Here is a 23,366-nt window from a genome sequence, read left to right on the forward strand (position 1 = left end):
CTCTCACCTGCTCAACTCACAATGGCAGGATGTCCCTTGATAGTCAGAGGGAGGTGGGAGCCTTGGAACACATGGGTCATTCTCATTCCATCACATCTAAATTTTCTCCACCCTCTTGTCGACATACTCTGCATGCTTTCTGGAGCACCGACTGGTCATCACTGTTCCCTGCCCAGTAATATTCCCACAAGGTGACCCATCCAGAAACCAACCCCTTCAGTTTAGTAGGCACATTCTGGAAGCAGGTGTGGACTGCTGTACCCAGCCCTAAAAGAAATTGGGGCATAGCTAATGAGAAAGGTAATATACTCTCCCTTTTTATCCAGTTTCCTGATTCTCCTAAGGATCTGTGTTTGAGGGGAACTGAATGCATTTGCCATGAGCAAGTACATCTATCTTCTGAGCTCCATGGGGCAAGAAGCACTGGAGGTGGAGGGACAAGCTGGGTGCCCCAACTGAGTCAGCACCCACCCAGGGACCAGAGGTGGCAGAGATAATGATGCTTCAAAATTATTTTCCAGACTGGTTAAAGAGGAGGCAATTGTATATACCTCATGGTCAGTGGAGAGAAATTACCATTTAAACATGGTCAGTGGAGAGAAATTTCCATTTAAAATAGAGCAGGCAAGCCAAAAGCCACTTTTTTTGTGATTGTCGTTAGGTACTATTTTACCTAAGCTAACACTACCTTCAGCACAGTTGCGAGAATGTCATAAAAGACAGATCTACCAACAGCAGAAGATGATTCTGATGAAGTTACTCTGAGCTACGATTAAAAGAGAAAGGTTCTGAGGTTCTGATTGTATTTATTTGTTATAGAATAGAGTGTAAGAACTGCGGATGCTAGCTATAAAACATGTGTAATTGATTATTTCATTTTACAATAATTAATGCTGTCATCTTAAATCATTGACTCCAGCTAGCATTTATTAGGCACCTCTTTGTTCCAGGTACTATGCTAGATACCAGGGCTTCAGAAACAAATGAAGCACCCTTGCTACCTCACAGCTAGGGAGACAGACTGGATTGCAAAAGTCTGTAGTGTGATGTAGAAGCATTTTATTAGTATAATGGAAAGAAAACTGGTTGCATTACTGAATGCTCCCCCCAAACCAGAGTGGCATAATTTATTTGGCATTAGTAACTGAATGAACATGCACTGCTTGCCTCCTGTTTGCCTCATACAGAACCAAGCAGGATAAGATTTAACAGGCAGAAAAAGACAAAGTGCCCTGCCACGTCATAGAACTGCCTGATCAAAGGTGGGGATGTTTGAAATTGAGTCTCATAAGCCGTGCATGCTGGGTGATCAGGTGTGATTGGGGTTCAGTGTGTGTGGCACCTCTCTGGCCTGAGGTTTTGACCTGTTTTGTTGCCATAGTAAGTCAACCTTGGGAATGGAGACTGAAGGGCCTCCTGGGATTTAGCACTTTAAAAAATGTGCCCCAACTTGTCATGATAACATGTGCAAAGAAACCCCAAGCCAGTGGTTCACAGCCCTGGCTGTTCATTAGCATCCATTTGGGGGAGGAGTGGAGCTTTTGAAAATAAGGATACACAGGCCCTACCCAGAATAACCTAAAGAGAACCTCAGGACTGGGGCCCAGTCATTACTATTTTTAAAACTCCCCAGGCTGATAAGTCACATCGCCCTTAATGTATAGAAAAGAAGCTGAGACAGAGCTTGCCAGTAATTGGAAGAGAAGGGCATACTCCTGACAGCTCTCTAATTCCACCTCTCTATCTGCGGAGACATCCAGGGTTAGCAAGTCAAGTAGTGAAAAGATATTCATGAGAACAGTTTTGAGCCTTGCCAGACAGTTCTAGCTCATCCCCTGCATACAAACCTAACAAACTCCTGTGCTCATCTGAACTGAATGTCATGCACTTTATTTATTGTTTGTTTGTTTATTTACTTATTTATTTATTTATTTATTTGAGGTGGAGTTTCACTCTTTCGCCCAGGCTGGAGTGCAGTGGCATGATCTCGGCTCACTGCAACTTCTGCCTTCCGGTTTCAAGTGATTCTCCTGCCTCAACATCTGGAGTAGCTGGTATTACAGGCGCCCGCCATGACGCCTGGCTAATTTTTGTGTTTTCAGTAGAGACAGGGTTTCACCCTGTTGGTCAGGCTGGTCTCGAACTGCTGACTTTGTGATCTGCCCGCCTTGGCTTCCCAAAGTGCTGGGATTACAGGCATGAGCCACTGCGCTCGGTCACACAATTTCTAGAATAAGAAGCTATGGCTCGAGTGTGTGTTGTCCTAACTGCCTGTAGACCAGTCCAAATGAAAGCTACTTAGTCCCCTCATTCAAACTGTTAGTAGAAGTCTCTCTAGTAATACATTCTTCTTGGCGATGTTTACAAGATGTTCAAAAATATAAAATGGAGAGCATTATAAATTCAGGGTCCTCAAAATACATAAAAAGAAGACCTGTATCAACTAAACAGACTGACCACGTCCTAGAAATACCGTGAAGACCAATGGTAGCGGGACTGTGGGGATGAACATTGCCCGATTCTTGTGCACTCTGAACCATTGGAAATGCCCATATGGATGATTGTAGCTTTGGGGGATAATACAGTTTCATAAGAAAAACATTGGAAACTTGAGCACAGAGGCTGAAAGTGGTGGAAGGACAGCAAAGGGTGTAAGATAAAGAAAATCAGATTGTTCCTGGTGGCAATTTAAAGTTCAGTGACTTTGAACTCGTCTTCTTTCTTGGATTTCTATCTCTATATACTTGGAACAATTTAACAACCTCCAGTTTTAAGTGTAATGTGTTAAAAATAAAAACCAATTTGAGGCACAGATATCATATCACATTTTTGACAGCTTAGCTGGGTCTTCAGCTGAAGGGCACAACTTCTGGGTCATTCTGTTGAAGGTGAACGACAGATAGTAAAAGAGTTCTTTATCGTCAGTAGGAAGGATTCGCGGCCCTTTCCCGGTTACCGTGGCGATTCTTCACTCTCCCTGCTCTTCCCTGAGCTTTCTTATCTAACCCCTATGAGTTGTGCAGGTGGCGCAAAGAAGAGCTAAGGTGAAATACCCAATACAACAGAATTCACAAAAGAAGTCTCTGGCCTACAATAAGTTAATATTTTAACAAGAAAAAACAGTGACTAAAGAGGCAAATATTGATTGAAAAGATATGTGCCCGAGTTGTATGTACTTATGTGAACCACCTCCAAGCCTTTCTGAGTGACAGTGGGAAGTAAATGAATAATAGATGGGTTGCTAACTGGCTAGATAACAAAAAAGTACATGGTTAGTGGAATAGAAGGAATGTCAGCTTAGCAATAACTTTCCCAAAGAATATCTTCATTCCCCTTCTTATTTAAAAAGCAAAACATTATTTTAATTGAATGACTAAAGATTTTATACAATAAAAGATGAGGAAGACCATGAGATTTGTTCTCAAGTAGCTAATTATTCCTCATCACAGTGTTTGTAATGGGTGTTGATTGATATATACCATGGGCCAGCTGCGCCCTAGTCTCTAGCATCTAGTGTTCCATGAGTTTCCATGACATTTGGCAGCTGCTCCTCTATATCTGTGGGAAATTGGTTACAGGACTTCCCAAGGATACCAAAATTTATAGGTGCTCAAGTCCCTGTTGTATTAATAAAATGGTGCAGTATTTGCTTATAACCTTCGCACATTTTCCTGTAAACTTCAATCATTTCTAGATTACTTATAATATGTAATGTTAATACAATGTGCTATGTAAATAATTGAACTGTTTAGGGAAGGATGACAAGAAAAAACAACATGCACATGTTCAGTGCAGACCATATTTTTTGCAATATTTTCCACCCTAGGTTGGTGAAATGCATGGATGTGGAACCACAGATACAGAGGGCTAACTGGATGTGGCGTCGGAACTAACATTTTAAAAGTCCTTTCTGGGCATTGTTGAGCATAGCAGTGTTGAAGTTGTGCAGTTTCGTCACTGTAGCCTTCACTCTGCATCGATGAATGAGAGAGGGGAGATAGAGAAGGTCACCTCTTCTCACAGCACACAAATTTTGTGTTTGTCTCATTGCAATGTAGAAGGTATTCTGTTCCTCCTGGGGCTCCTGAGCTGTGGGTCAGGAAACAGCTCTAACGAAGACCTTTATTGGGTTTTTACTCTGCCCCATTCCTTAAGCTCCCTTCTTCCCTCCATTCAAAGTGCCTGTACCCACAGACGTGCAGTCCCTGGCCATCCTCAGAGGGGTCTGAGTCAGGGGTTGCTTCTCTGTTTCTCCCACCGCACTCCACTCTCATCACCCTCAGGTGTATACTAACCCCATCACCTACAGACAAGTTACCTGCGGGACCACATTTCTGCCAGGCATTCGCATTTTCCATACTGGATTTTATAAAGGATTTGAATTTTTTGGGTGCATCCATATAAGAGTTCCTTTGTAAGCAATTTTGTTATTACATTCAGTTTTCTGATATTTCCAGAAATGTAAATACTTAAATGGTTGCAGTATAGTCTAAACATTATGAAATCTGAATTGCTGAACAACACATATCTCCAATCACCTGCATTAAGAGAGCAATGCTAACAAACATACTGATGTCTCACCAAGTGAAACCAGTCCTATAGCTGTGCCACATTTAGGCCTAGTGTGTCCTTAGGACTTAGAACATAATATTTAGCCAACATTCATTTGTAAAGTACCTTGTTCATCTTTAATACCATACAGATTATCATCACATTCATAACCAAAGAAGCCAAGGTCTTGGCTAAAGGACTGTCCCTAGCCACTAGTTGGAATCCCAAAGCATACCTTCTACATTGCAATGAGACAAACATAAAATGATCTGTCCCCATTTGGTCATATTTAGGATTTTTGGCGTCTATAAAGCATTTCCTTCAAAAAGACAGGGATTAAAAAAATATTTTTTTTAATCGTTCCCATACATAAGTAACGGTCACATACAGTTTTGAAATATCTTCCACCCTGCACGTGTTTTTTGTAAGACTGCTCCTCCTCTGAGTTTGCTGCCACCCTCCAGAGGATTTCAGAGAACACCTCAGAACTCCGGTGGAGACATTTTCTCCTACCATGATACCTACCGTTCCCTGACACGCCCCCACCCTTCCCTAAGGAGGCACTTATTTGTACCTTATACCTTTCATCTCTCATCACCTCAGCTGTCACAACCACCCAAGCCTCCCAGGACGACTATCATTACCTGGTCGAAGGCTCTGAACAGCCAGTTATCCCCCATATATTCCACCTGTCTTCTGTCCACCTCCCATTTCTTTTCCCTCTTTAACCTGTGGTTAAAGATCAGCAAAATTGGCCGGGCTCAGTGGCTCACGCCTGTAATCCCAGCACTTCGGGAGGCCGAGGCAGGCAGATCATGAGGTCAGGAGATCAAGACCATCCTGGCCAACATGGTGAAACTCCGTCTCTACTAAAAATACAAAAATTAGCCGGGCATGGAGGCACATGCCGGTAATCCCAACTCGGAAGGCTGAGGCATGAGAATTGCTTGAACCCAGGAAGTGGAGTTTGCAGCGAGGCGAGATCACGCCACTGCACTCCAGCCTGGTGACAGAGTGAGACTCCGTCTCAAAAGAAAAAAAAAAATCAGCAAAATCCCCTGTGTCCGTTTCACAACCCTTCTTCTGCTCATCTCCTGCCAGCTCTGAGGACACTGGCCCCCAAGCCTCCTCCTCAAGGGCTGTTTCATTTCCCACCCAGCCTCCCTCCCTTGTGTCCCTGGAGGTGGAGCAGACGTCCTTCTTGGAACAGTTGTCCTTCTTGCCCCCTCCTCACTGCTCTTTCAAGAAAGATCTCTGCTCTCCTCCCTCAAGCAAACCCCCGGCACCTGTGAAGTATCCTCCCAACAGCCTGTAGCCTTCATAAGCCCACCAGTGCCCTGATCAATTTACACTCTCCATATCATCTCTAGCACCTACATTTTCCTCCCCACTAGGCTTAGCTTCTGTGGGCTTCCGTGACGTTCCCTTGTCTCTCTCTCTAAGTTGCCTGATGACCCATCAACTCTATCCACTCCACACCTGCCCTAGGGCAGCTGACTGTGACTGGAGAGAGGCACACATGGATGCTGACCAGTTAGCTCCTTTTCGGTTCATCGCCACGGCCTCCAGCCCTGCCCAGCACCCCAACCACTTGCCCTGGCCAGTCAGCTCACTCCCCACCCAACTCAAGAACCGCTCCACATTCCCATCCCCTTCCTTCCTCCCTTCCCTTCCTCTCTCCTCTCTGTTCTCTAAGCTGCAACTCTTCCTCAGTCTTAGCAGATGACCTCACTTCTTATTTTCCCTGAGAAAATGCAAAAAAAAAAAAAAAAAAAAAAAAAAATCAACAGTGAATATCCTTATCCTCCTGTCACCCCAGCTACCTGTCTCTTCCCCATGTCCATGGCCACAGTCTGACTGTTTCTGTGGCCAATGATCCCATTGCTTTTATTCACCTTTCCTGTCTTGAGAATGTTCTTCCTGCCATTTTTCCCTTTCCCTCCTATGTCCCCAGGTTTTTCCTTCTCTGCATTGAGTCATTCCCATCACCACATGAAATACTGCAATATCTTCTGGGTGGTCTATGAAAAACCTCTCTCCAACCCTCACTCTCTTCAAGCCCATTTCTCCATTTCCCTTTATAATAAAACTTTGCCAAAGGCTTGTCTGTACTCACTGTCTCCCCTTCACCAATTCTCATTATCTTTTGGGCCTGCTGGAGTTAGACATTTACCAACCTGACCAAAGAAAGCACTTTTGTCCCCGGCACGAGGACTTCCTTCCTCCCAGAACGCCAGGCAGGTATTGGTCCTCCTCGGTATTCTGTTGGTCTCCTTCTCCTCACACATTGCTCTCCTGGTCTTGCCTGACACCACGGTCACACCCTCCTGATGCTCCCTGTGGTTCCCTGGGTTCCTTCTTGGTCTCCTTTGAAGCCTCCCCTACCCTTTGCGCCCTCTCAGTATTGGAATGTCACCAGGCTCACTCAGTCTGCCTTCTGCTTTTCTTTATTTGCATTCGCTTATAGGTTTGCATCCATTCTCTTTGCTTTAAATAATATCTATGTGCTAAGGTCCAAAATTCTGCCTCCAGCCCTGAGATCCCAGTTTGCAGATCCTGCTTCGTTCTCTGTCCCTCTTCGGTAACCATATACGTCCCCATGAGGCAGTCCTGGTTCCACTCCCTAAAGCTACTTCCCTCCCTCCCATTGTTCCTGGCTCAGTGAAGGGTACCTCAGGCCACTGTGGTTCACACCAGAAGCATTGATTCCTCTTTCCCACACCAATAGCCATGCCACCAGCAAACCCTCCAGTGTGGATACCAGATCTGCACGCTGCCCACTACCAGCACCCTCCAAGCCTGGACCATCTCTCCTCTGTCCAGCAGCTCTCCCAAACGACTTTGCTGTGGCTACTCCTCCCCAACCTGTCCTGGACACCCAGAGCTTTCCTGTCCTCCTGTCCCACTGCTCACTCCTCTTCAGTCCCAGGAGCCTGTTCTCACACCAGTGAAGCCGTTGCCACCCAGGGCCTTCACATCTGTTCTTCCCTTGGCTGGGAAGCCCAGATCTGTGTCCCCAGGGTCTGGTTCAATTGTCATCTCCAGGTCCTGCTGCAATGTTAAGGTTCCCGACAACACCTCCCTGACCCCACTCCACAAAATAGAGATGCCAGCATCCTCACCCCTACTTTTCTATCCCCACCCACTCTATCCCCACATCACTCCTTCATCCCCACCCCGCTCCTCCATCCCCGCCCCGCTCTTCCTTCCCCGCCCTGACTCCTCCATCCCCGCCCCCACTCCTCCATCCCCGCCCCCCTTCTTCCTTCCTGGCCCCCTTCCTCCTTTCCCCCTCCATCCCCGCTCCCTTCCTCCATCCCTGCCCCCCTTCCTCTATCCCTGACCCTGCTCCTCCATCCCCGCCCCCGCTCCTCCATCCCCCTCCACCCCGCTCCTCTATCCCCACCCCTGCTCATCTATCCCCTAATCCTGCTTGGTTTTTCCTTCCAAGCTCTTGTTAGAATACGTTCGTATGAATATGTTTTTTGTAACTTCTGCATTGTTTGACTTTCGAAGGCTCAAATTCCTCCTGTGGAATGCGGATTATAGTATCCATTAGTTTGGTTTCATTTCCATTAGAGTAATACGTCCAATGTTACTGACATTATAGCAAAGGAAAGCAGACACTGTCGCCCGCACCGCCCCCCCCTTCCCACTTTACATTGGCACTTGTTTTCAATTCTTTAACTTTTTATTCTGATAATATTTAGACTTTTAAGGGCTCAAAGCTCTATCAAAAATCGTTGAAAACATAAATAGATGAGTTAATAAAAAACAAAATGCATACTCATTTCCACTTTCCTGTCTAATTCTTATTAGATACACCAGGACTAATCTTTATGTATCTAATTCCCATTATTCCTGTTCTACTTGACTGATAGGATAAAGCCAGAATGAGAGGTGCGTGATTTTAAAAGATGCTCCCCAGCTTACTTACTAGGTGCTAACTGTGTGGCAAGATTCTCTGAACAATCCCAAGAGAACAAAGCATTGAGCCCCCTAAAAGTCTAAATGTTATCAGGGAAAAAAATAAAATATCTAAAAGAATTGAAAGCAATGGCCTCTGTAAAGGAGGATTTGGGGGTGGAGCAGGTGACTGCTTTTCTTTGCTATAATGTTAGTACTATTTAACATGTTACTTGAAGAAAAATAAAATCTATTTAAAAAAGAAAAAAAGACAGGAAGGAAATACCATGACATGTTAACAGAAGTTCTCTCAGGTGGAGAGAGTGGAATTACCGGCTATTTTTATTTTCTTCTTTATGCTTCGTAAATTCACAAAATAATCTGTGATATATTTATGTGCTTTTTATAAGGAAAAATAGTATAGATGCTTTCTGTATATTAACTAGATATCAGAAGCCTAATAGAGGCTTGGTAGGATGCATTTTGAGTATGCTCTATATTGAAAAATATCATTCCTGGAGCAAACCAGCTTGGAGACAGGCAGGGTGGGGCATTTTGGGCTGGAAAGGACATAGGGAGGTAAACGGGAAGGGAGGACGCTGCCCTAGATTCTGGTTTCCAACAGATAGGTCCTGGGAGCAAAGGGCTAAACCCTTGTGGAAAATATTGAGGCAGTGGAAGAGGGAGCCAGGCAGAGCTGGAACCAGGTAGGCAAAAAATAGACACTTTCCGGGTCCCCTAACATTCTGAGCATCGTATTTTCATCAAAGTAAAAGCTTCTGACCAGAGCAGGTTTGTAAAGAAACCATTTATTCAACATTCATGAAGGAAAGCAGGCCCTACCCGCCAGGCTGTCTGGAGGGAAGGAGGTGTGTCTTCATTCACATTTGGCTCTGTTCACCTCGATGAGGGCGCAGAGCTTCAAGAACCTCTTTTGACACAGTATAGAAATATTATGCAAATCCAGATACTTGGCACTTAAAAATGTCTGGAGGTGAAGAATCATTCTGTCTTGCCCATCTAACAGGAGCATGCTGTGTTTTGCAGGATGGATGGTCACAATACCACTTCGTAGCCTCGTCTTCAACCATCGAGAGGGACCGGCAAAGGCCCTACTCCTCCTCCCGCACGCCCTCCATCTCCCCCGTGCGCGTGTCTCCCAACAACCGCTCAGGTAAGAGGCTGCCGCACTAGCCAGCCAGGCTTTATTTCTCTTTGAGCAAAGACCCTCCTTCCCAGTCCCAGAGCCAGCCCCTACACAGAGGAGAGCCTTCCATCCAGACTTTTGCTGGAAGTAGGAAATGAATCTGTTCTTTGTACTGTGGTGGCCGCTCTGTGTTTTGTATACACAGACTCAGAGCAAATCTCCTTCTCTAACAAGTTCCTATGCATGACATGAATGTAATGGACCTGAATTCATGAGGAACGAATATAAAGAAAACTGTCATGTGTCTGCAAATCAGGGGTTTCTGTGGACAATTTTTCTAACTTAAAATAGTTTGAGTTGGCCGGGCACGGTGGCTCATGCCTGTAATCCCAGCACATTGGGAGGCCGAGGTGGGCGGATTGCCTAAGCTCAGGAGTTCGAAACCATCCTGGGCAACATGGCAAAACCCCATCTCTACTAATAATACAAAAATTAGCCAGGTGTGGTGACGCCCACCTGTAATCCCAGCTACTTGGGAGGCTGAGGCAGGAGAATCACTTGAACCCGGGAGGCCAAGGTTGCAGTGAGCCAACATCACGCCACTGCATCCCAGCCTGGGTGACAGAGTGAGACTCCATCTCAAAAAGAAATAAATAAATAAAATAAAATAAAAATAGTTTGAGTTGCATTTTGTCATAATTGGGATAAAAAGTAGAGGAGACCAAATGTGCTTTCTTCCTTCAGTGTGATATACATTTGACACATATCACTGATGGTTTCATAACTCTTCCATATCTAATTAGCTTTTTTTAATTAACCATAAACCAGCAGATGCCATGGTTTATTGTTATTATTAACAATAAACCAGCACATTCTTATCATAGCCAACTACAACTTCTAAGTCATTCCATTTACTTTTTTCTAATTTTGTCACATTCCTATTGCTTACATTTTGAACTTCTTTTATTTATAAAAATACTTTATTTTATACTGTTTTTAATTCACGTTAAGGAATGCCAAAAATCAGAGGAAAGATGACAGGCAAATGTGAACACACCATTTAGTAATATAAATGGCACAAATTTGCTGTTTTCCTCACAGTTTAAGTTTTTAAAACTTTTATTTTGATTTCTGCGTTTTGATTTTGTTCTGAGAATGAAAGATGGATAACAAGTTGTATGCACCCACACAGACACAGCAATGTAGGCTTTAATTTATGAAAGCTTTCTTCCTACTCATCTTTGCCCTGTTCCTGCTAAGGAACTCCTATTCTCTGAAATGGCACCTGGGAGGACCTGGTGGACAGCATTGCCCAGCAAAGTGGTCTTCCTACCCCCAAGAATGATGGTTGCATAACTCCATACCAGACTGTACTGTCAACATGATGAGAAATGAATGGCCAATATCTGACTGAAATAAATGGCCCGCTCCCAGCCCTGTGAAAGCTGGTCCCTTTAGTGTACTGTCGTTGCTTATCACATTTAGTCCAACCCTTGATGATGATCAGGAACCCCCTGTACCTGTGGAAATGTCCACCTATCTCAGAAGCACGGGGGTGGCCTCTTAGGCCTCTTATTTCCATAATTCCAGCAGGCTGAAAAAGATAAAGTGCATGGAGTGTGGGAAGCATATGGACCGTGTCTTTTGGAAAGCTGTAATTATTAAGAATTACAGTGAGCCAATCAGTGTTATGAGAATGAAACGACATGATGGATCGGCAAGGGCTGGGAGAGAGAAGTAGCCCTTTCTGGCGAGCAGGCAGGGCTGTGTTCACCCAGCCATGCGGCCAGTGCGCTGCCTCAGGATTTCCTAGGCAAGGCACATCCAGACACCTAATAAACACTTGTTTGCGTGATTTGATTTTTCCCAGAACTTAATCCTGATTTACCGGAGACTTGAAGGACTGCTGCGTATGAGGTCTCAGGAGATAATTACACACTTGATGTAGTTTAATAAACACCACCATCTGGGCAATATTGGATTCTAATTTTAAAAGTTTTGGTCAACAGCCTTTAAAATATTGTCCCTTCGTGATTGTGTGGCAGTAATTCATAAAAGGCTAACCTTTATTAGGGAAGACCCAGAGGCAAAAGGGCAAAGGCAGGAAGAGAGACTTTCCTGGAAGAAAAAGATGGTGAACAGAAGAGAAGGGAGCAGCAGGAGGTGGAAGAGGTGAGCAAGGCACCAGCGAGCAGACAGGAACTGGATGCAGAGCCCAGTTGAGTGACAGGGCTTGCTAAGGACTCAGTTGTTCTTGCAGAGGTTCCCCTCTCCAAGCAACAGAACCCCAATCTTCATAAGACACAATGGCTGCCCCTCACGTCTCCCCAGATTCACATTCAGGACGGAGATGGCCCATGTCCCAGCCTTTGTCAGTCCCCTCCCCTGGGGCCTCTGTTCCCTCACAGCAGAGTCTGGGCATTCTCTGCACCTGCACAGGGTCGTCGTGGATCGGGGAGGTTCAGTCTTTGATCAAGTCATTGCAGCTCTAAGCTTGTCCTATAAGTGATGAGGGTGCTGCAGCTGTCCGAGGTGCGTGGTTTTCTTCCCTGTCTGCCACTGAGTTTGTACCCAGGACTTCTGGCCAGCCGGCATCAAGTGGGGTTCAAGCCTCAGTATTTTTTAAAGGATTCCAGGTAATGAATTCTAATAGGCATCCAGGATCCAAAACCCCTGAGGACTTCAAGAGCTGAGCATTGAGGCATGATTTTATTTTGACAGGTTTGAGAGGGTGGCCACAACCTGCTGTGTTTACCTTCCCAGCACTTCGTTGTGATGTCTGTTGGGCACTTGTGCATCTCATTCTAGTTTACTTGGACATCCATTTCCTCACTCGATTGAGAGCTGCACAAGTTCGGGAAGAGCCACATGATCTGTGTGTCCGCCTTGCACAGTGGCTAGCACAGGAATTTGTACATAGAAGATACTAAGGGTGACAAACTGAATCACATGACTCAGACAGTGACATGAGAGATACCTTAGGGGGACCACAGACCCAGGGAGCAAAGGGACCCTACAGAGGGTGTGAATGATAAACTGGAAGGTAAACTGAGGTTTGGCTGGAGAGGCACTTTGAGACTAGCAAAGGAAAGAGGGGTTTATCCTAAAAATCAGAGTGCTCTAGGGATTCCTAGCCTTAATAGTCATCAGGTAGGCTCGGTAAATATGGATTCTGAAGCCCGTCACTGAAAATTCAGACTCAAAAGGTCCAGGATGGGCTCTGGGCATCCATAAATTCTCAAGTGAGTGTTGAGGGTAAACAAGGCTCTGAAGCACTGCCCTCGGCTACGGGAGCTGGAGAGAGCTTCCTGACAGAAGGACATGGCGCCTGAGCTCCTGTGGAGCTGGACACAGCTGCAGATGCCCACAGGGTGGGGTGCGCGACCAGCTGCCCCCTCACCCAGATGCACGGCTCCTCCCCACCTCTCCCAGTGCACCTCTGCACTGGCAGGAAGGTTGAGTTGCTGCCAATCCATTCAATCACTCATGAAAATTCAACCTCCTTTTATTGACTTCCTTGTCTCTGAGTTCAGCTTTTCCTCTCTTCTAGTACAGTTTGTTAAGGACTCCCAGGAGGATGCTCCAGTTACAACCCAGCACTTTAGAAATTGGTGCAAGAGGAACGGCAGGGCTCAGCCTCCCAGTAGGACAGGCAGTGAGTGGCCGAGGTGTAAGGAAGGCCTCAGAGATTATTGGGGTGTTTATGCAAAGAGCTGGAGCAAGAACGCCCTAGCAGGAACTAGAGCTGCCTCCATCCCCCTCCCCAACCCACCGCAGCCACAGACAAAGGTCTTTGTGGGCTTGGTTATTTCTGCCCCACAAATCATCCTATGTAGAGAGCTGTTTCCTCTGACTTTTTTCAAGGCAGTTTCTAGGTGACTCAGTGTTTAATTAAAACTGCATTTATTTTAATCAAGGATTAGTCAATATCAGTAATAGATCTTCTGAAACACATCTAATTAAGGAAGGGAGCGTGGGAAGGAAAGGGAAGGAAAAGAGAAGAGAAAGGAAGAAACCAAGAGCAGTTTCATTGCTAAACTGCCCCACACACCTTGGGCAGGTCATGTCCCCTTCATGATCTGTCTCTCTGAGGAAAATGGCCCCAGGATGTAGTCCCCAGTTGCCAGCCTCCAAGTCCTGTGCCCCCTAAACTATAAAGCACCAGTTGTCACAGTTGAAGGAATGGGGTAGGGACAAGAGCCAAAACTGCCAAAAAAATAAAAATTAAAAAGAAAACCCATGAGGTCCTCACGTAGGCATTGAGAGATGCGGGACCATGCACAGGGAGGACCCTGACTGTGTGGAAGGTACACACGCTGTGGAATGAGACGCAGAAAGTCACCCTTTTGATTTCTTTATGTAGCAAGTGCCCCAGCTTCACCTCGGGAAATGATCAGCCTCAAAGAAAGGAAAACAGACTATGAGTGCACCGGCGGCAACGCCACCTACCACGGAGCTAAAGGCGAACACACTTCCAGGAAAGACGCCATGACAGGTGAGCGGCCCTCGCGTGCCCCCTCCTGGGACTCGGTGGCTTGACCTGCAACAGGGCAGAAGGATGGGGCTTCAGGCTTCACGGGGCTGGCAGCGCCCGGCTGCTCAGCAGGACTTAGCAGCTGTCTGGTCACTTGAGAACTTGATAATGATGATTCCCAAGAATTGGTACTAAGATTAGAAGCATAACTAAGAGAAAATGTTTTCTACCCGTGTTTTTTCTCAGTCCTTTCCTCTGGTTTGCCCAGCTCATAATGATCTTTCAAATTAGAGAGAAGAGTCCCATATATTTCTTCCTCACTGACATCACCCACTGGGGAGGGGACTCAGTGGAGGCAGTGTAGACAGGCCCTGTGCGTTAGGAATGGAGGGAACTGAAAAGAAGGTGGAAGGAAAGGGGAGGGGAGCAGGGAGTGGGGAGGGGGGAGCTGAGGGTGGGGACGGAAAGAGGAAGGGCAGGAGGAGGATTTAAGGGGAACCCCATGAAACTACTGTTAAGATATTTTCCCCTCTTGCCATGATACAACCTCTTACCATGACATACCCCCAAGAAGCTTCCTTAGAGCTGATGACTGCATATTCTCTGGGGAGGCATTCATCTTTCACACTCATCATCCCTCACTATCTCAGTCACACCCATTGCCTTCCTTTCTCATCAGCCAAGACTCTATGGAGGCCAGAATTGGTACAATGAGTGCCCGTCTCTGCCCCCTCCACCGTGCTGTGCCCAGCCCATCTGATAACAGGGCTTACCCTTAAATCACTGTATATTCTGTACACATTGTACACTCTGTATATGCCTCTTTTGAGGCACTCACAGCCCCCTCCGAACTCTCTATACTTCACCCTCTCCCTGGATGGCCCTCCTCCAAGAAGCACTACGTGGGCTCTGGCTGTGGAAGGAGTTATACCTTAAAAGCAGAGTCGCTGGAACCCCGAGGACCTTTCAACGGGGACCCCACACCCTCTTTACCACATGGGCGTGGAGATGGGTCTCTGCTGAAAATAGGCTATGAAGAAGAGCCTTTAATAGAACAAGGCCAGGTTAGATCATTCATAAAGCCGGGCGCAAAGGTGCTGTGCATACACCGAGACCCTCTTAGGAGAGGAATGTGAAGAGCAGGAGGCAGTTCTCCAGTAGTGTTTCGGTGTAGACCGGCAGGGAAGCAGAGCAGACAAATTGGATGATTTATTAAAATGCCTTCCAAACCAGGACAGTGAAGATAAATTTTCCTAATAGCAAATGCATTTACCCGAGCGGCAGTGTTTTCCATGTTAACTCTGCTCAGCTGCATGAAGAAAAGTATAATAAACAGATGTTTCTTATCCCTGCCCCCAGGACCACATTCTGCCTCCATGTGCAGACCCTACAAGGGAACACCTCAGTGCTGTTCCTGAGATGTTTCCTGAATGGGAAAACTTAACTCATTACATGGACTCCAGGTTATTATTCACAGTCACTTCTTCCCCCCGTTACATGGTGCCGCATAGATGAACAGGAACCAAGAAAGCTGTGAATCTGAATTCTGAGTCCCTGGAGTCTAGATATTGGGCAGAGGATCCAATTTGTACTGATTATGCTAAACTAGTCGTGACACCAAATTCCATGTGCAGTTAGCATTGCCCTGGGTAGCCACACCACCAGCTGTCTGGCATGATACACTGAGATTAAAGAATCGTTGTGATATCGACTGCATTATTATTAAGTTTAGTGTTTCTCTTTAACTCTCTTGCCCAAGAGAATCATTCAAAAGGACTTCAGGTGTGGGTGTGGGTGTGGGTGTGCGTGTTTATGTCAAAACAGTTCCAATGGCACATGATTGTGCCCTGGACTCAAAATAAAATGAAGCCTAAAATTTACTATGTTTGTGAGATTTAATCTTCTTAGAAAATGGCAGGGATCTTGACAATTTCAGTATATGTAATTCTTCAAACTTATTTAGAGGCTAAAACAGCTTTGCTCTAACTTACTTAAAAATGCAATTCAGGAGTACACTATCAATCATGTAGCAAGCCAGAAAGAACATTGAGATCTTTATTGAATAATATGTGTATATAGGGAAGTTCCTCTAAAGCCAATGAGTGCTGTGTAAATGCCGGTTGTTATTATCACAACAATGATGGTGGTGGTGGTGGTAGTGAGAGTGATGGAGGTGACGGTGGGATAGCAGAAATGAGGATGGTGGTGGTTTGCCACTTTCAATAGTGGTATCAGTAAGTCCCCAGCCAAGCCGAGTGGAAGCCAGTCTTTCACATAGAGATGGGGAGATTGAGTTTCCAACCCCCACCCTGCAAGATGTTAGCAAATGCTTATCATTCCAGGGTTTACTTGCAAAATCAGATTTCTCGTGGCCTCCACATCAAAAGCAATGCTTTTTCTTGTTCAAGAACAAATCCACAGGACACCGAAAGTTCCGTGCATTGAAAGATAACCTGAAAAACTGCCATCTTCCTTGTTTCATTCCCTGCCAAGAAAACGTTCCTTCTGATATGAAAACAAGGGAAGCTTCACCCTCAAAATGCAGCCTGTGAGGGCTGGAAGTGGAAACATCTCTTTGATGGAGCTGTCATCTCTTCTTCTGAGCTCTTAGAAGTTCAGATCCATCTAGGTGTTTTTTCCAGGCTTCCCCCACCCTCCTTTTGTGGATTCATTTTCTAGCTTGGATGAAGCTTCTTGAAATTCTTCTCTCCTAAGTGTTTCTCTGCCACTGGGGAGCCCTGAGAAACCCAGTCGGCTGTTCATTCAGGCATGCCGGCTTCAGCAGCGAGTTCTTGCAGCCCTGGATGCCTGGGAACCTCACATGTTCAGTTCATCTCAAGAAAGGGCTGCATCATCCCAGCAGCTCCACCGCCTGACCTTTAAATTCACCTGGAGGTTTTTCCCTCCCATCTGAGCTTCCCACATACCCTTTCATCCAATGATCTGTTTGTTTTTGCCAGTGTCTTTCTTATGCCATTTATTTATTTATTTATTTATTTATTTATTTATTTATTTATTTTTGAGATGGAGTTTCGCTCCGTCGCCCAGGCTGGAGTGCAGTGGCGCAATCTCAGCGCACTATAACCTCCACCTCCCGAGTTCAAGCAATTCTCCTGCACCAGCGTTTCAAGTAGCTGGGATTATAGGTGCCTGCCACCACGCCTGGCTAATTTTTATATTTTTAGTAGAGACAGGGTTTCACCATGTTGGCCAGGCTGGTCTTGAACTCCTGACATCAAGTGATCTTCCCCCGTCAGCCTCTCAAACTGCTGGGATTACAGGTGTGAGCCACCACACCCGGCCTCTTATGCCTTTGAAAGTCATTCTAGTCTTCAGGGTGTTGATTCAGTTGGAAATTGGGTATTTGAGGGCTGATAGAAAAATAGAAAGGCATCCTTCTGTGGGTCCACTATTAGCTGGGTCATATGAGGGTGGAGCCTCTGTGAATTCCTCTGCCTCAAGCGTCCATAAAGGTAGTTCAGTCTCAGCTATGGTCTCGTTTAAATGGGTGAGGGGAAGAACTTCCAGTATTAACATCCTAGACTCAGAAGCCACAAACTCTGCCTCATGCTTTTAAGATTCCTCTGATAAGAGGAATCTTAAATCTGTTTATGATTTCACAGCAGGGAGGGAGGCCAAGACTACAATAGTGCAAATGTTCTAAAAAATATGTGCATTTAATTCTGAGCAACAGAAAAAACAAAATTTCACCTTATCCCTGAAGTGACATTTTCTATAGCAAATTATAGCTCTGAAGGCAGATTTATCTAAGGTTTACTCATTTATTCATTCAGCAAATGGGGCACTTACTCTATGGGTGTCCACTGAGGCCAGGCACTGTGCCAGGCTCTGAGGATACATACAGAGGTAGCAGCAGGACGGACTGTTTCTGTCTCATGGGCCTTCTGCTCTGGAAGAAGAAGGCAGACAGTACATAAGGTAAACAATAGAACAAGTTCCCAGCAAGATGGTACTGCACTGTGTTGAGTAGGAAGAAGAAACAGGGTAATGAGATGGGGGTGCAGGCAGAGGGGGTTACTTCACTTGACGTGGGAGGAGGAAACATTGAAAGTCTGAGGGATGCAAGTTCCAGGGAGAAAGATCAGCAAAGACAACCCAGCTGAAGCTAAACAAGTTTTCCCCGATCTGAGGAAGGAGGGTCAGCAAAGCTGGGGCTCCTTTAACAGGAGGAGAGGAGGGAGAAACGATTGGGAGGTTAGACAGAAAACAAACCTTACAGGGCCTCATGGCCGTAGCGGAGAGCCATCTCGGGGTGAAGAGCATTGGAGTGTTCCAAGCAGAGAAAGAGACAGAAGCCAACTTGGGTTACAAAGACAGCATTCTGGCTGTTGGTAACAGGATGGATGGAGGAATCGGGCTGGGCAGAGTGGAAGTTGTGTCTTCAAGGAGGATTCGGTAGCAATGGTCCCGAGAGAGACAATGGTTTGCACCATAATACAGAGACAGGAGTGACATGCATTCAACAGAGAGGATAGCAGAATGGTCTTTAAAATGGAAAAATGGGCTCTCGGCCCTCACTTTCTAAGCCGAACTCTCCAGGAGGAATTTTATTGCACAGCTGTAACGAACTCTTAGGTAAAAAATCATGGGTGGAGTGAACTTAGACCTTGAAAGGCTATACTGACCTTTCTCTTGTGGCCTGTAGGTGGAGTGATCCTACTTCATTATCCCCGAAATACTGGAAGCAAACAAGCCCTTCCTAGTTTTAGAGTGTTTTATACCCCACTGACACTAGACAGACAGCATTTTCCAAAGCTTTTTTTTTTTTTAATTTATGAATACATAATAGTTGTACTTAAGGGGTACATGTGATTTTTTCATACAAGTATCATGATTTTCATACAGCGTATAATAATCAAATAAGGATAATTAAGATACCGTCACCTTAAACATTTATTGTTTATATTAGGAACATTCCAATCCCATTATTCTAGTTGTTCTGTAATATACAATAAATTATTGTGAATTATGGTTGCCCCATTGTGCTATGAAACACTAGATCTTTTCTCTTGTAACTATTTTTTTACCCATTAACCATCCCCTCTTATTCCTCTCTCCCAACTCCGCTTCTGAGTCTCTGGTAACCATGATTCTACTGTCCATCTTCATGAGATCATTTTTTTTTTTAGCTTCTACATATGCGCAAGAACATATGATGTTTGTCTTTCTGTGCCTGGCTTGTTTCACTTAACATGAATCACCTCCAATTCCATCCGTGTTGCTGCGAGTGACAGGATTTCATTCTTTTTATGGCCAAACACTGTTGTGTACATATACCACCTTTTCTTTACCCATTCATCTGTTGGTGGACACTTGGGTTACTTTGACATCTAGGCTATTGTGAACAGTGCTGCAATAAACATGGGAGTACAGATATCTTTTGGTATACTGATTTCCTTTCTTTGGAATATACACCCAGCAATGGGATTGCTAGGTGATATGGTCATTCTACCAAAGATTTCTTGAACCATGACCCTTCAGCAGCTGTGAAGGGAGTGGTGGCCTGTGCCCTTCGTCTGAGTGGATGGCTTGAGCTTCAAGGGTTTGCCATAAGGAAGTGGGCTAACAGGCCCCCTTTCTGGGCCTTCAGAAGCTGATAGCAACTAGAGGAGACCTTCATCTCTTTCATCTAGACCACGGGCAAGTCAGACAACAGAGCGGGATCCTCCCTCTGCATCTAGTTTGATTCGAAAGCCACAGGCTTCCAGATGCGTGGGGGACATGCAGCGATGCTCCCTGCCCATCTTTTGGGCCTGTAAGAAATGAACTGTCTGAAAGATGATCAAGCACTTCTGTGAGCTCAAATTAGAAATTTTATTCTTGTCACTCTCCGGCTAAAAGCTAAGCTGCTAATACAGACTCCTGCATGCTTCAGTGCAGGTGACAAGCCTTTATTACCCGCCAGTTTTCACCAGAAAAGAAGGCCATAAAACTTACAAAATGACCATCTGTTTGCAGCACCTGCCCTGACCCTGTCTGCGATGTGAGCGTTATTGCAAGCGGCTGACATGCTATGGGGATTTTCTAGAATAACTGTTCTCCTTTTTTAATATCTGTATGTAAAATGAAGTGTTCAGTTCCAAAGAATATCTTCTACTTGGATTGGTCCCCAAGAAAACAAGCTTTGTTAGGGCAAGAACTTGCTCCAGTAACCACTATTCCTCATTTGTGATGTTGTTTTCTTCGCTAAACTTTTGTTTTCCTTTTAATTTTAGCTCAAAACACTGGAATTTCAACTTTGTATAGGAATTCATATGGTGCGCCTGCTGAAGACATCAAACACAACCAGGTAAAGGAAATGCACCACGTTTGTATGTCTTTTTCAATGTGACTCGTGAAATAACCTGGAATTTTAAACATAAATTTCATCCAACTAACATAAAGAACTGAAAGAGGAGGCAGTGTCCCCTGAGGCCCTCCTCACTCCTGTTGCAGCACGGGGGTGTGTGTGTGTGTGTGTGTCTGGTGTGTGTGTGTGTGGTGGACTCGGCAGAGCAGCCTCAAATTTGCAAATGGCCTTTGAACCTTGTGCTTCATCTGATGCAGAAAGCAAGTATTCTCCTATGGTGCAAAACTAAAAGAAACCCCCAAATGGACGAGTGTAGGATGTTGTTACTAAATAGGAATTGTCTGGACAAGAATTACTGGACAGAGATCGAGTAGCTCCTGTAACCCTGCAAATGCGTTAGGAAGGAAGCATTCATTATACATGATCACTACCAATAAAGGAGACACAGCAAATTCAGTAGAGAACTTGAAAAAGACAGAATACATAAATAAGTTCTATTATTCTGCAATACATTAAATGCATTGTAGTGTCTTGCTACTCAAAGTCTAGTTGGGGAACCAGCAGTGTCAATGTTACCCGGAATCTTGTTAGAAATACAGGAGAGATTCTTCCTCTGGCTCCTAACCCTAACCCGTTCAAGATTTTCTACAGCACAGATGCATTCTAATTAGATGGCCTTGTGTGCACATTCAGGTTTGAGGAGCACTGAACAGTAGATTCTTTTTATTATTGTTATTGTTTTATTTTTATTATTATACTTTAAGTTCTGGGATACATGTGCAGAACATGCAGTTTTGTTACATAGGTATACACGTGCCATGGTGGTTTGCTGCACCCATCAACCCAACATCCAAATTAGGTATTTCTCCTAATGTTATCCCTCCCCTAGCCCCCCACCCCCAGACAGGCTCCAGTGTGTGATGTTCCCCTATGTCCATGTGTTCTCATTGTTCGACTCCCACTTATGAGTGAGAACATGTGGTGTTTGGTTTTCTATTCTTGTGATAGTTTCCTAAGAATCATGGTTTTCCGCTTCATCCATGTCCCTGCAAAGGACATGACCTCATCCTTTTTTATGGCTGCATAGTATTCCATGGTATATATGTGCCACATTTTCTTTATCCAGTCTATCATTGATGGACATTTGGGTTGGTTCCAAGTCTTTGCTATTGTGAATAGTGCTGCAATAAACATACACGTACATGTGTCTTTATAGTAGAATGATTTAATAACCCTTGGGGTATATACCCAGTAATGGGATCGCTGGGTCAAATGGTATTTCTAGTTCTAGATCCTTGAGGAATCGACACACTGTCTTCCACGATGGTTGAACTAGTTTATACTCCCACCAACAGTGTAAAAGTGTTCCTATTTTTCCACATCCTCTCCAGCGTCTGTTGTTTCCTGACTTTTTAATGATTGACATTCTAACTGGTGTGAGATGGTATCTCACTGTGGTTTTGATTTGCATTTCTCTAATGACCAGTGATGATGAGCTTTATTCATACATCTGTTAGCTGCATAAATGCCTTCTTTTGAAAAGTGTCTGTTCATATTCTTTGCCCGCTTTTGATGGGGTTGTTTTTTTCTTGTAAATTTGTTTAAGTTCTTTGTAGATTCTGGATATTAGCCCTTTGTCAGATGGATAGATTGCAAAAATTTTCTCCCATTGTGTAGGTTGCCTGTTCACTTTGATGATAGTTTATTTTGCTGTGCAGAAGCTCTTTAATTTAATTAAATCCCATTTGTCAATATTGGCTTTTGTTGCCATTGCTTTTGGTGTTTTATACATGAAGTCTTTGCCCATGCCTACATCCTGAATGGTATTGCCCAGGTTTTCTTGTAGGATTTTTTATGGTCCTAGGTTTTATGTTTAAGTCTTTGATATATCTTGAGTTGACTTTTGTATAAGGTGTAAGAAAGGGGTCCAGTTTCAGTTTTCTGCATATGGCTAGCCAGTTTTCCCAACAACATTTATTAAACAGGGAATCTTTTCCCCATTGCTTGTTTGTGTCAGGTTTGTCAAAGATCAGATGGTTGTAGATGTGTAGTGTTATTTCTAAGGCCTCTGTTCTGTTCCTTTACTCTATATATCTGAACAGTAGATTCTGAAGGAACCAATCTGAGAGAGAGAAAGAGAGAGTGTGTGTTATTCAGCAAACATTTATTGAAGGTTCATTTTCTCTGGCTCTGCAGAAACTATAAAAGCCAAAAGACACAGTCTGTTCTCCCTCGTTGATCAGAAACTTCATACATCTCTCCTTCCCACGGTGAGCATCAGCCCACTCCATGTGCAGCACTCTGGAAAACATATGGTGTTGTCTGTGACCCCCTGGTGAACGACTTGGCCGTCATGGCCTATTTGATGTGTTGCTAACATCTAGTCAGCCTACTCTCAGTTCTAGTATTTGCTAAAAGCAAAGAAACCAATGCCTAAATAAATAGGGTCATGAGTTGTAGACACCAGGTCACCAGGGAGGCCCCAACTGTTCACTTGCCAACCTGCCTCCGTAAAGGCAAACAGAAACAAAATGAATTAGAAATCCCAACTTCATTTATGGAAATCAACCATGCTTCTTGCAGCAAATATTATGAAATTCTGGATGTACAGTAAGCAGACTATTGCCACTTATTACCAATTCTTGTCAGGTTGTAATAGGACCATGATTTTGCCGCCAAGAATGTAAGATTCATCTTGAGTTCCCCCAGGTAGAGAGAAGCTCCTCACCAGAACCAGCTCCCTCTGCACCAACCTTCCTCTCCCAGGAGTTGGCATTGAAGAAATGCCCTGACATGGCCAGGGGTCTTTGACATCTCACAGAGTGGCTGCAGTAGGTTCCAAAAGACTGCTTGCCATCTAGGTTTAGAGGACAGTCCATAATGGCTCTAAGGGGCATATTCTTTTACCTAAGCATATCTTGAGCATGTAAGCAAATGAGAATTAATATGCTAAGATGGCATCCTTGCCATGAGTGTGA

The 23,366-nt window shown here is 44.7% G+C and overlaps 1 protein-coding gene across 4 annotated transcripts in view; it reads left to right on the forward strand.

Annotated features, from left to right (window-relative positions):
- Positions 1-23,366, forward strand: part of CTNND2 (catenin delta 2) — a 928,193-nt gene that overhangs the window by 898,576 nt on the left and 6,251 nt on the right. For all 4 annotated transcript variants that reach the window (XM_007961220.3, XM_007961217.3, XM_007961219.3 and 1 more), the window contains 3 exons: positions 9,505-9,631; positions 13,968-14,099; positions 20,315-20,388. In XM_007961220.3, the coding sequence (XP_007959411.2) occupies positions 9,505-9,631; positions 13,968-14,099; positions 20,315-20,388 (333 nt within the window). The remainder of the gene's footprint in view (positions 1-9,504; positions 9,632-13,967; positions 14,100-20,314; positions 20,389-23,366) is intronic.

Source organism: Chlorocebus sabaeus, chromosome 4 (assembly GCF_047675955.1).
Source record: "Chlorocebus sabaeus isolate Y175 chromosome 4, mChlSab1.0.hap1, whole genome shotgun sequence".
NCBI classification, from domain to species: domain Eukaryota; kingdom Metazoa; phylum Chordata; class Mammalia; order Primates; family Cercopithecidae; genus Chlorocebus; species Chlorocebus sabaeus.